Below are 14,351 nucleotides of genomic sequence, written 5' to 3'. Positions count from 1 at the left end.
ATAAAGTATATATTTGTATGAAAGGTGCTGCTCTATAAATAAATCTGCTCTTTTTTGATTATTAGAACTGTACAGGAAGAAGTCATCTGTTTTGGCACAAACTATGGAAATATATCTAGGTAGCCAAGGAAAAACTGAATTGTTACTGAAGGATGTGTCACACAGAAAAGAAATAATTTTCAAAGCAGTGGCTGGAAACTATTTTCAAACATGAATCTAGGGAGTCCCTTGAGCTGTCTGTGTGGGTGATGGGTGAGTAGTATTGGTTTGGTTCTTGCCGGGCTACTTATTTATTTATTTTCCCACAAAGACTCCTTCTTTCCTGTGAAATGAGAGTTGAAGGTGCAGCTCCATTTCGGTGTAGATTAAACAAAAAGTAGAATTTATTTATACTTACTATAACTTGTATAAATCTAGTGAAGAGAAACAGGTTTTCTTGTTAAGCTTCAGTATTATATAATTAATATAATACAATTATTTTCTTTAACCTTTTTTTAAAAACTACATGATTTAAGATATTTAAGAATTTAATTCATAAGAGATTGAAACTGGACATAGGAGAAAGACTAGAGAAGGATCAGCATTCTGCTACCTGGTTGAACACATCTCTAAAGTGGCAGCCTTAGAATACCATCTCCTGATAGAACTCCCTATTGAAAGCCAGCCAGCAGAGCCACTTCTTTATGCCCTACTCCTTACCTGAAGCACTGTGAATTGTCACCAGGGCCCTGAGTATGAACATAGGTGACTCCACAGGATTGCTACTCAGCCTGACAGAAGGGAACTAGTGTCACTGGGCAATCCACACTCTGATTTAGAAACCCCAGGCTGTGGGTTTGGAATTGGCCAGATACCCTGGCTCAACCTTGAATAAATATTCCTGAGGCCTAAATAGGATAGGGAATTCAAAGCCCTATTTTTCCCAAGTTCTTCCATAACTGGGAAGAACTTGGCTGCTTGTTGTGAGATTTAAGTGGAGAGGCCATGTTTTGGAGGGGAAACAAGGCATCATTCTTTACTATAAATTAATTCTCCCATAGCAGTTCCCTTTTCTCTTAGAAGTGAAACCACTAGAGGGGCCAGATCAAACCCACTCTAGTCATTGACCAGGGCCAGCTTTATCACACACCCTGCCCAATGTAGTAACAACCTGTGTGAAATGACTTGAGAAATCTTAGGCAGTGCCCTCTCCCCACCCAGATATCTCAAATGCAGCCTTCATCTTAAGCCAGGTCTTAAAGACCCAGGTAGACTTTTATTCTTTTAGTATTTGGATTTCATCCCTTCTAAGAAAATGGACATCACAGTGGGAGGTAAATGACTTTTATGTTATTATAGTCACTTATGCCATGATATAAATTAGTTTAAGTTTCTTTGGTTTTGAAAGAAAGATAATTAGATGACTATGGGGAGAAGGTGCAGGATTGGAACAAAGGCGGGAAGCACAGTCATCACTCTTGTGGCCTGGCTGAGGACTCTGTGACTTCTTTCCCATTAGAACTTGCTTCTATGCTTTCAGGGAAACAGGGCATCCTATTTTCCATTTACTTCTCCCTTCTGTCAAACAAAGACTTGGAGGTCTTTTTACGGCTTTGACTCTTCCTTACCCCTTCTAGATGTAGTTCCATTTCCTTTCCAAGATGAAAGCATGTCTTTGTCCCCTCCCAGAATAGTTCCAGGCAGCAGAACATAGTGAATCCTTCCAGATAAAGAGGATGCTTATAAAATGCCAGATTGTTATCAGAGAAGCAAAGTGAGGGGAGTCAAGTCCCTACCATTAATTACCTCATTACAGCTTTGTTTATATCCTGTTCATTTGGGGCATGTTTTTCTTGGACAGTTTCTTGTCTGTGTTCTGAACTGCAGTCTGAAGTTTGCAAAACTCCCAAAGGTCAGGAAATAGTGGGTTTCTTCTTTGCTTAATGGCAAGGAAGAGAAGATCAAAGTTTCTATCTTCATCTGGAAGGAAATAGACAAATGCTTGGTTTGGGCAGCCTATTCCTCACCTCAGTAGACAACTATACTGTGCTGATTGAGCTCTGGCTCTGAATATTGAGGAGGTTACCTGGAAATAGAATGGCATTTATCTCTGTGAAGCCATGAGCATCAAGCAGTGATTGACTGTATATCCAGACATTGAGGCTGGAGTCCAGTTGAATCTAAAGTAATACTACTTGGTAGTTTTAGTAAATATACTTGATGCCACTGAACTGTATTCCTAAAAATGGCTAAAATGGTTGACAAAGTTATGTTTCTTTACTAAACAAGTTCATATCTGACCTCATGTTGTTTTATTCGGTTTGGTCTGCAGCCAAACCCATCTTTGCTAACAAGACTATGGACATAATTCAACCCACCCTCTCAGCTCACTGGTGATGTGGGCTTCTGAAGACCAGAACATTGTGTTTTTCATAAGACAAAATCCTACAAGCATGTTATCTGGTAATATACCTGCAGTACGAATTTGAAGAATAAAAGAAAGAAAAAGCGAATAAGAGAATATACCTCATTCTAAATCATGAAAGTTAGTACTTATTAACTCCAAAAGCCCTCGCTCAGAGCTCCAATGTAAAGTGTCTTGTTTTTACCTTGTGTGCATGTCTCCTGGTTCATCACTGTCATCACTTGAAGTTAGCTGATAAAGTCAGTTTGATTTTTGCAGGCGCTTGCTCATATTTAAATTTAGTATTTCCTTAGAAGAGGCTAGAAAAATGAGGGACTTAGGGAAAAGTTAAGGTAAATCTTGAAATATATAAAAGCTCACTTTGAGTGAAAACTAATTAAAAACAAGCCCTGGCCTTTTCATAGGCAAGAAAAAATTGGAATGGCGACAGGGGATGTATTCTTTAGGAAATAAAAACTTTGCCAGAAATAGCACGGGTGGTTAAAGGAGTCTGGTGTGAAAGTTGCATCGTTTAAAAAATAATATATCTTTACTTTCTTCTTGACTAATGGTTTTGTCAGAATAACTGTTTAGATAATAAATGAAGTACTTTGAAGTGGATAGGGGAATGAACATTTCTGTGCCTTGTACTAACTGGTGATACAGATTATAAACTAAATGATGCCAAACTTCATCAGTTTATCCCAGATCTGCACACTAGCAAGCTTAGTCAAAGCCGTAGAAATCTACTGAGGAAATCATGAAAATGAATGGAATTGATCCAGAATGTTTTAATTTTCTTCCGAAATGTTATATTTATTAGACCTTAACACCCCAAAGTTAAACAGTATTGAATTTCACACATAGCACTTTATTTGTAATCTTAGGTTAAAGGTTATGGCTTTGGCATGACTGAAGAATAATGACTCATACATTTTACACTGACTTTATTTTATTTCTGATAGGCATAAAGGAGAGCTAGGGAGTAAGATGATAGTGCATTAAGGCTGAATTTATTAGTTGATTGGACACAAATGGAAATACAGAATGTCACTTAATGTTTTTTTGTTTCTGTTGACATTTGTATGTATACTTTGGGTGAAGACTGTGAAATGCTAACTTATACTTAAAATGCAATGTAAAATATCTCTTGACTATTAAAATTAGGAGTGAGAATTAACAGTGATTTTTTCTAATAAATGTCTCAAACTATACATAGCTAAAATCTTATCATGTGGACATTTTGGAGAATGTGACCAGTACTCTGCATTTAAATGTGCCCCATCTTAAAATATAGTCATCATGAAATTAATACATTAAGGCATGGTCACAATCCAGGAAAAGACTTGAAGGTAATATGAGTCTCCCCATAATTAGTAACCTAATTAAATGCTAGATAGCTTCAGCTTTACAATAATGTACCATGCTTCTGAACAAAGATAACACCACCACTGAAACTGTATACTTGTAACACTAGTACATTTTAAATTAGTGGCAGGGTACGTGTGTGTGCTCATTTTTGTTTCATCTTTGGACTTTGCACAGCTGTTTCCATTGTGCATTCATTTGGACTATATCCAGTGAGGACAGTCACTGATTTGGCTTGGTTTTTTCAGAATTTGGGATGATTCAAACTGGTTTGAATCAAAGTTACCTTTTTGCTATGGAAAAGGCAACTTTGGGGGGTGTTTAATATATAAAACTGGTTTAATCTACTCAAGAAGAAGAGAAAATCTGTTTTACCTTAATAGCTCACATGGAAAATTGTACCACCAAATGCAGATGAGTTTATTGAAGACGGTCCATCAGATTTGGCATCTCTTGGTTGAATAATTTGAGTTGTATATACACTTAAAAGTAATACAGCTGAATTTTTTTTAATATATATTATTGCTCAATTCTTTGATGGTAAAAATGCCTTAGAATTGGAGTGCATCAGTTTCAATATTAGTGTAGGCTTTCTTTCTTTCTTTCTTTCTTTAGTTGTACATAATACCTTTATTTTATTTATTTATTTTTGTGTGGTGCTAAGGATGGAAACCAGGGCCTCACATATACTAGGCGGGCGCTCTACCGCTAAGCCACAACCCCAGCTCCTAGTGTAGGCTTTTGAGTTAGAGGCACCTGACTTTGAATCCAGCTTGTTCACTCACTTCCTTTATGAGCTTGGGCAAGTTACTTAATCTCTCTGAGATTGTCTAGAAGAGAGCATGTGGAAGCTTCAGAACATTGTCCTAAAAACATTTTTGGTTTTTAGTTCTTATGTGATTATTAGGACTTAAGTATTTATTGATTTGATTTTTTAAGAGAGCACAAGGAAAAGTTAATTCTGGTTGGAAAAGTTTAAAAGAAATAACTGGACTTGTTTAATCTGAGGGAGAGAAGACAGGATGTTCCAGAGATAGGGCTAGAGGAAGAGAAGAGAAAAGAAGACAGGATTATACCTCAACTTTTCTAGTGGATATGATAGGATTTTCTTTAAGAACAGTTTCAGTGAGGTCTGACATACACTGCACATGTTTAAAATGTATAGTTTGATAAGTTTATATACAACCTAAAACCATCACCATCGTCAAGATAGTGAACATATCCTTCACCCTTTGTAGTCCTTACACAGCCACTCCATTGCTGGCATTGGCTGTTCCAGGTTCTGTCACTCTAAGTTAATTTGCACTTCTTTGTATTTCATGTAAATTAAATCATACAGTACGCATTCTATTTTGTCTGACTTTTTCACTCAGCCTAATTATTTTGAGATTCAGCCATTTGTTACAAGTACCCATGAATTTTTTTTCTTTTTATCATCAAATAGAATTCCATCATATTGATCTACCATATATTTATTTATGTACTCAACTGTTTATTTATGTACTCAACCATTTTAGACATTTATCTTGTATCCAATTTGGGACCATTATAAATGAGTTGCTATGAAGATTTCATGTACAAGTCATATTCTAGACGTGCTTTCATTTCTCTAGAGTAAACATACAGAAGTGGAATGGGTGAACTATATGGTTGGTGTATGTTTAACTTTTTAAGAAATTGAACAATTTGTTTTCCAAGGTGACTGTATTATTTTACATTCCCACCAACAGAGTATGAGAGTTCCAGTTGTTCCATGTCCTAGCCAACACTTCGTGTGCTCGATGTTTTTCATTTTAGCCTTTCTAGTGAGTATGTAGTTATGTCTACTTGGGGTATTAATTTGAACTTCCCAAACAACTGGGGATCTTGAGCATCTTTTACATGTGTTTATGTTCCATCCATATATCTTCTTTGTTGAAGTGTCTGTTTAGAGCTTTGACCCATTTTTTTTTTTAAAGAGAGAGTGAGAGAGGAGAGAGAGAGAGAGAATTTTTACTATTTATTTTTCAGTTCTCGGTGGACACAACATCTTTGTTGGTATGTGGTGCTGAGGATTGAACCCGGGCCGCATGCATGCCAGGTGAGCATGCTACCGCTTGAGCCACATCCCCAGCCCCTGACCCATTTTTTTTTAACTAGGTTGTTTGTTTTGTTATTTTGAGTGTATTCTGGGACCAAGTCTTTTAGGCATAGATTCATTTATTTCTCTGGCATGTAGAACCAGAAAAACAAAATTAAATTATAGCAAGAAGGAGTCTACTTACACAGAAGGAAGTACTTTTTGACTGTGGCAGTCTAAACGTGGGCATGGGTCAACCAAAGGAGGATGTAAAACTTTCCCTGGACTTATTTTAAAAAGGGCTGGCTGTAGTCTATTTGGGATACTGTAGGCATGCAGAAGTATGACTCAGTTTACCTAACTGAAGTTTTCATTTGAGAGAAGATATCTTCCCTGGGATGGGTCTCTTGCTAACATCTTAGTATCCCTTGCTCTTTTGTGCTATTTTTTCCAGGCAAAAAAAAGTGCAATTTCTTGGGATTTTTCAAGACTTTTCCTGTACTTTATGATTTTTAAAAAGTCATTCTTTCTGATTTTAGCTTGAAGTGTTGCTACGAAATATGAGGAAGGTCATTCGGGGCATTAATTAACTTCAGCAAAAACAATTGCAATCTCTACAGAGCAATCATATTAAAAGAAATGCTCAAATTTCTCTCATCCAGCAGTAGCACCAATCATTGTTTTTGCTGATGGTATTGGACAGATTAATTCAACTCTCTGTAGAGGTAAAATAATTAACTAGATTCTAGAGAGGAGGTTTTCTGTGATTAAAGGACTTGGGTTGTTGTGGCCCTTGGATGGGAAGAGTCAGGGGTGCTTTAATGACAGGATTCCAGTGGAGCTAATGAAAGGTTTTCCTGTATGTAGAAAACACTGGTCATTTGTTCTCCAACTCCACAGATTGCCCAAACTGGAGGATGTTGGCTCCAACTATAAGGAGATTGAGTATGGTTAGTGTTAGGCATAAAATTTTTATTATCAGCATCAACATTATTATGAGATTAAGCAATGGAACAAGTCAAGAGAGACCATGAAGATATGTGAGAATAAAAAAAAAAAAAGATAGCCATCTGCCTGGACTGTTTAAATGCCCATTGATTTATAGGATCTTGTTATTGAAGGAAACTGTAGAGATCACTTCTCCTAAAATAACCTTTTACAGAAGGGAATATGAGAGGACTAATATTTTAATTTTAGGATGTTGCAAAAGTAATCTCACTTAAAAGAGACACAAAGTGAACCATGTGTTTCTGCTTCATGAGAAGGTTTCACATGACCAAAATAGTCCCTTAAAGCTGATGACTTATTATTTTTTCCTAAGCCCATGAAGATTCTGACCTATGTTTATCTTTGCTTTTCATTAAAAATATTAAAGATTTTTATTCAGGCATTTTGAACTTCTCTCTAAATAAATATGATACTTCAAGTGACTGAAGGGTAATTTGACCTGAAGTGATCAATGATGATAGAGGACAGCAGGGGACATTGCCAAATCCTTTGTGGAACCTAGCCCAGTATGATATGGGTTCTATATTTTGAAGAAAGATTACAATTTGGTGGATGCCTTTGGCTCAAAGTCCTGTGACTGATTTGCCTTTTAAAAGGTAGTACTTTATAAAGCTGTAAGGCTTTGTTTTGTTAAAGACTAATTGGATTGGTAGAAAACATATTTAGGCTGTCAATTCATTGTGAATGGGGTCTGCAAATACGAATTCTAACCATTGGAATTAGTGGGCTAAATTGCTTGTAAAGGATTCCACATCCACAGTCATGACAGAAAGAAATCAGTATAAGGCCTTTTATTTGGTTGTGGTTATGTTTTATTTGGACTCATCATTTTGTACATGTTCCCACTAAAGTGAAAAACCAACATATATTTATATAATGTTGTGTACTTGTTGTATAGGGTTTATCTGAGTATAAAAGTGGGATAAAATACTTAAAAGTATCACCCCATGATAACCAATGGATTTATTTTCAAAATTGCATTTGTTGTTGTCTAGGCAAAAAATGATGAAAAATTTAAATGAAACATAATTTTCATACTTCATCTCTGTTTTGATAAGAATAAGTAATAAGGGATTAATATACAGAAATCATGCATCCTTTCATTTATTTAAGAAATATTTGACACAGTGGGCATCATGCTAGGCACATGCCTATAATCTCAGGATCTCTGGAGGTTGAGGTGGGAAGTTCACAAGTACGAGGCCAACCTGGGCTATTTGGTGAGATCTTGTCTCAAAATATAAAGTAAAAAGGAGCAGGGAAGTAGCTCAGAGGTAAGACACACCTGGGTTCAATCTCCCTTACTGCAAAACAACAATAACAACACAACAAAAAGTGTTGGGGATGCAGCTCAGTGGTAGAGTGCCCCTGGGTTCAATTCCCAATTCTGCACAAAGAAAAAGGAAGAAGAAGGAGGAGAAGGAATATTAGTAATTCCGATTTTCTGTGTGTGGGGTGGGTACTGGGGGTTGAAACCAGAGCCTTGGCATACTAGGCAAGTGCTCTTCCACTGAGCTTGAGACAGGTTTCTCTATGTTCCCTCAGCTGCTCTTGAATTTGCTATCCTCCTGCATAATTCTCCTGAATAGATAGGATTACAGGTATGTTTCACTATACCTGGTTGTAATTCTGTTTTGTGGCTTTTTATCCAGCCCCCATACTGGGGATTAAACCCATGGCCTTGCACATACTAGGCAAGTGCTCTACCTCCTGAGCTACACCCCCAGCCCCTGGCTGTAATTCTAAATAATTAAAGCACATTCTTCCAAAAGCTTTTAAAAATAACTACCACACTGTAAACCTTTCCCTTTCTTTGGTGGAAAAATTCCCTTACTTTATTTTCTTGCACTAAAAGGAATGGCATGAATGCTAGCAGCCATTATCTCTGTGACCTTGTGTCCTTGCCACATTATGTGGCTGAGTGTTGTGCCCAGTTCTTGCTACATTATGTATAACCATAGAAATGTGAAGTTGTGTTGCAATTGTGTACAATGAATCCAAATGCATTCTTCTGTCATATATATCCAATTAAAATAAATTAATTAATTTTTAAAAAAGAGAGAGATATATCAAGGTGATGGAAACCACTTCCCAGCTCCTGGCAGCTCCCATTTTCATAGCCTAGAATTTATATTCTGTGGCAGATCAGCCTGGACAAAAGCCTTGGTAACTGAGAGCCAGAGTCAAGGTGGCCTCAAAATCATGCATCTGCTAAGGCCCAGGCTGCTGTTTAGCTTGTCCCAATTGGTCATGCACTGAAGTTTTAAAATATTCTATCATGGCTTATTATTGTCAGCATAAAATGTCACTGCCATAAAAGTATACTTTAGAAAGGTTTTAACATGATGAAGAGTCTTAATTTTTAAAGAGCAGTATTACTTTTGAGCTACTTGGTAGGTCCAGAGATTTACACTAAACATTCTACCTCAAAAGCATAATAGTTTTTTTTTTGTTTTGTTTTTTAATATTTATTTTTTTAGGTGTAGATGGACACAACACAATGCCTTTATTTTTATGTGATGCTGGGGATTGAACGCAGGTCCTGCCTGTGCTAGGCAAGCGCTCTACCACTGAGACACAATCCCAGCCCCAAAAGCATAATAATTTTTGCTTTATTTTGTTTGTTAGATCTAGAAGGCTTTCCACCCAGACTTCTGGAGATGTACAGTTTTTAGCTCAGTACTCTCTACTGTTCTTACTTTCCCCTTAATACCCAAATGAAGGGCTTTAGAAAATCAAACATGAAAAGTCCTGAACCCACTGCTTTTCTAAGAAATATATTTAAATAAGGAAATTCATGAGCTGTGCAGAGTGCACAATTACAGTAAATGCAACTTTTTTGAGTTACAGGAAAGGAGCAATTAGTTCAGGTGGTGGTAGATCTTTTGATGACTCGAAAATGGGTCTAGGAAGGACAAGTAGAGAATCTGGCAACCTTGACCATTGCTGTATTCTCCAAGAATGCAGAGAATGGTTTTAGGGATGCCCGGAATTGCAACATGGTTAATAGTACCAAAACACAGAGAATGACTGCCTTTTCACATTCACTAGATACAAACTTATTTTTTTTAGTATTTCTCTTTTTTATACATGTATATGTATATACACATGCTTTTAAAAGCACATGCTTTCCTCAATACAAGATTTAAACCACATGAAAAAGAAGTCTGGTGGAATATCACCAGAATCAACAGAAAATAGATTTGGACTCTGAACCCAGAGAATAGTCAGTAGGTGCCAAAGAAACCCCAGCTTCCTGCCCCTTGTTGCAGCTCATTTGGTGAGGAGGGAGAAGGGTAGGTGTAGTAAGCATGAAGAGCCTCTTTGGTACAGGCAGGGCTGTTTCCTGGACAGTTGTTGAGACAGAACACTGGAGAAAAATTGAGAGAGTGTATATATGTTAATGGAGGTTTTAAGTTTTCACATTATTCCACTTACTAGATTTGATAATAGCTACCACTTTTTGATCACTGTCTGATAGGCATTGTGTTTTACATGCTTTATCTCATTTAATTTTTACAAGGCCCTATGTGGTATATGAAGAATTTAGAAAGTTTACTCGCTTGTACAGGGTCACACAGTAGTAAGTGGTAGGACTTGGATTTAAACTTAGGTCTGCTGGATTCCAGAACATGTTCTTGACTCCTGTCCTGTGTGCTCTATGAAGATCCTGTTTCTGCTCTCAAGATTATTTCATTCTAGTAGACATGATGGCCCGAGGGATACTGTGGGAAAGGTAGATGAGTCCTCCCCTGCTCTGAAAGCCAACTGTTCAAGTGCAGTACCTGCACAGTAATTGACTCTGAGGTCATTCCTTAGCAGAATTCAGATGAGATGTTTCCCAAGGATGCAAGGGTGAAAGGACATTCATTGCAAGTGTTCAGGGAATTACAGATTAAACGGTAGTTGGCTTGACAAAATAAATATAGGAAGAAAGTTTTTTTAAAAAACAAACAAAAACCAAAATGAGCAGTATGACCAGGAGGCTGCTTAGTCTTACCCTACCTTCAGCAAAAGGGTCATCCCAATTGTGGGTTGCCAGTGGGTGACCATTTCCCAAAACCAGGCAGCCATACCATATGAGAAATATTAATGATCAGGCATTCTTGAATTCCCTCAGTAGGTATCGTGAGGGTAGTCAGACACAGCTTATTTGAACTTAGCTCAGCTCCCAAAGTGCTAACTTTCATTAAGTCGAGGCTCCTGTCCATCATCATCTGAACTTTGGGGACCTCTACTATATAGAGAGTATAGCCTAAAAATCAAAGCTCAGCACTGGAGGTAGGGTCTTGGATTAAGGAGGAACCAGGGGAGCATTAATAATTATGTTAGTGAGGAAGAGTCGAAGAGGATATTGGCTAGAGCCTGAAACCAACTAAGACTTTCAAAGACTGAGGTTCCTGTGGGTACTTAGCGGATCTCCCTATAGGTTGGGTGGGCAGAAACACTTTTGGTGCTCTGCAGCCACTTAACCTTTGAATTCTTTAGGAAAGGAACAATTCAAAGGGTGAATGTACAAGGGGAAACACCTTATAAGTACTCTGCTGCGCCCTGTGAAAGGGGAAATTAGAATGGTCTCGGCAGAATAGTTCTCCTGTGCTCAGAATACTGCATTCTAAACTTGCCTGGTATCTGAAGTGTTAGGTACAAAGGTTGGAAGCATGATATATACCTTGGTACTCTCTCCTCCAGAAAGCCATTCCAACTCTCTCTCCCACTTCCCTTTGTTATCCTTCTCCATAGCATGTGTGTCTCTGTGGGTACCACAGATTTGTGACCAGCATGTATTCCCTGAGCTAGTGGTTCCCCGTGAGCAGTGTCCTAATTCCATTGTTATATCACATGAAATAGAGCACACACCTGACTGCCACACTGTGTGGCCATCCAGTGTGTGCCAAAGAATCTGGGGATTCTTGACCTGGATAAACTATATGGGAAAGTGTGTGTGTGTGTGTGTGTGTGTGTGTGTGTGTGTGTGTGTGTGTACATATACATGTTCATAAGTCTCTCTTTTGAGGAAGTCCATAGTTTATATTAGGCTCCAGTGTGTTTTCATAATCCTGAAAATGTTTATAAAAAACTGAACTTATTTGGAGATTTTCCATATTCTTGTAAATGAATGTGTGTGTATGTGTTTGGGAAGGTGGATTGAACTCAGGGGCACTCAACCACTGAGTCACATCCCCAGCCCTATTTTGTATTTTATTTAGAGACAGGGTCTCACTGAGTTGCTTAGTCCCTTGCTGTTGCTGAGGCTGGCTTTGAACTTGGATCCTCCTGCCTCAGCCTCCCAAGCTGCTGGGATTATAGATGAGTGCCACTGCCCCTGGCATGAGCGTGTGTTTTTATATCTGGTAGATACTTTTATGCTTTCTTAACTTCCTGTTGTGAGCAACAGCTTGGGGTAGCCAAGGAACTCTCCCTTGGAGCCATGGATCACAATTCTGTCCTGGGCACTGCTGCTTACACATCCTGGCAGGGGGTCTACCTAACCTTCCTGATTTTTATCTTATTTTTCACCTGTTAATTCCCTCTTGTCCTACAGGAATGTTGCATAGTAAAGAGATTACAGGTATACAGGCATCTCATAAACTGCCAAGAACTATACAATTGCAGAATACAAGTATTGTAATTAAAAATACATCATTTTTCTTGTCACACAATGCCAGGATAACAAATATGTGATTAAAATGAACATTGGGCCAGGTGTGGTTGCACAGGCCTGTGTTCCCGGCTAGAGGCAAGAGGATCACTTGAGCCCAGAAGGTCAAGGCCAAACTGGGCAACATAGCAAAACCACATCTTAAATAAATACATAAAGTGAACATGGAATGAATTTATTGGAGTGAGAGACTAGAAGTTGAAAGGCATTAGTATCTGCATGTCTTGTAGGCTTTGTAGATGCCCAGAACGGTCTTAGAGTACACACAGGGCTATTGAGGAAATGATTTTCAGACAATGATAAAAGTTTATAAGACCTTCAAGACCTCAATTTGTTTGCTTTACTTTACAGAAGAAGTGGAGTCTGGGAGATGGAGGGTATTCTTTTTTTCAGAAAGGCTGTAGATGGGCAGGGGATATAGCTCAGTGGTACTTGCCTGGCAGGTGTGAGGTCCTGAGTTCAACCCCCAGCAGTGCAGCACAAACAGAGGCTGGAAACTCTTCCTCATCATTGTTAATAGAGGACAAAAAAAGAATCTGTTTGTCTTCATGTCATCAGTTTATTATCATATCTTTTTAAAACAATGTAGAATTACCCCATGATTTTAAATCTCTCTTTGGGGCTACCTAGAGGCCAGCAGTTCAGCAGTGTGTTAGCACTTTGCAAGCCATGGGCACAGTGCATCGAAACAACTTTGTGTTTCCAAAGTACCTTCTTGGAGTGCTTCCTGGAGAGCACATCAAAGGGCTGGATGTAGATTACTGCACGCCTCTCAACTGGACTGAGACTCAGAGGTTACTGGGACTTGCCAACTCAAAAAACTCAGTGTCCAAAGCAGAGTGAAAACCCAGATGTTCCAATTTTTTATCCTGGTAGTCACTAGGTTCTAAATTTTCTCACTACTCCAGCTCCCTCCTCTCAATAGCTTGCAAAATGGTAACCTGGAAATGTGTTTTTGCTTAGTGTATATATATTTATATATGTAAATCCAACTATCATCTAACCTTCCATTTAAACAATTTGTACTAGAAGGAAATTTGAAATTACATTTAATCATTGCTTTATAATTAATGTCATTTAATTAAATATTACTTTAAAAAATGGCTTCTTTCTTCTTTGGCAATTACATTACCTTTTGAGCAGTTCTGTTTTGCTTTTTAACCAGGTTATGGGGTTTAGAGAGTACCCTAGTATAGGGTATCTGAAAGCAGAAAGTTCTGGCACTTTTCCCACTTTCCATTCTTTCTCCTGTATGGATGCCAGATTCCTTTGGGAAATCATCATTTGCAAAAGGTCAGGAGCAAAAGGAGGGGCATTCTTGAGTGTAGGGTTACTGCTAATTGGAAGCTAAACATCTGTAACCATGTCAGAGTTATTTGTATTTGAAAGGAAACATTTATATATAAGAGCCCTTTCGGTAACATAAAACACACTATAACACAGAGTGTGTGCATTGGAGGGGTGGCGATGGGGTGGGGAAGGACAGCCAGAGAAGCTTCTGACAAATGACTGTGCTGTGCTGAGTGAGGTCACTTGCTAATTAAATCTCAAAGCATTTTCAGAGTATTTTCTTTTCTTTGTCAAATGAAGTTTTCTTCCCCCATAGGCCAAAGCAAACATTTTACTGTGTTTGCCATTTACAAATGAAACATTTCACCATTTTAATGGAAAAATAAGGAGAAAATGCGTGTGTGTTCAGAACCTAGTCAAAGACCAGTGGGAACTCTCTAGTTTTCTTCTAGAACCTTAGCTCTCAGCGTCTTCCCATGGTATGATGTGAGACTGGTTCTTCCCTTCCCTGAAACTGTGTGCCCGTGGGCTTCCTGATACACCTACCCTTTCAGGAAAAAAATCAAACTGTTTTCCACCTG

At 38.2% G+C, this 14,351-nt stretch overlaps 1 protein-coding gene across 9 annotated transcripts in view; it reads left to right on the top strand.

Moving 5' to 3' along the window:
- The window catches only part of LOC144370360 (transport and Golgi organization protein 1 homolog), a 175,923-nt gene that overhangs the window by 76,748 nt on the left and 84,824 nt on the right, over nt 1-14,351 (top strand). For 2 of the 9 annotated variants that reach the window (XM_078031105.1, XM_078031099.1), the window contains exon 1: nt 5,762-5,831. The exons of the other annotated variants lie outside the window; for them this stretch is intronic. In XM_078031105.1, coding sequence (XP_077887231.1) covers nt 5,825-5,831 — 7 coding nt within the window. In that variant the 5' untranslated portion in view covers nt 5,762-5,824. Of the gene's footprint in view, nt 1-5,761; nt 5,832-14,351 lie in introns of those variants that run through there. 9 annotated transcript variants of the gene reach the window in all.

Source organism: Ictidomys tridecemlineatus, chromosome 14 (assembly GCF_052094955.1).
Source record: "Ictidomys tridecemlineatus isolate mIctTri1 chromosome 14, mIctTri1.hap1, whole genome shotgun sequence".
In the NCBI taxonomy this organism is placed as follows: Eukaryota; Metazoa; Chordata; class Mammalia; order Rodentia; family Sciuridae; genus Ictidomys; species Ictidomys tridecemlineatus.
The sequence above is the reverse complement of the archived record's forward strand: the minus strand, read 5'-3'. Positions and strand labels throughout refer to the sequence as shown.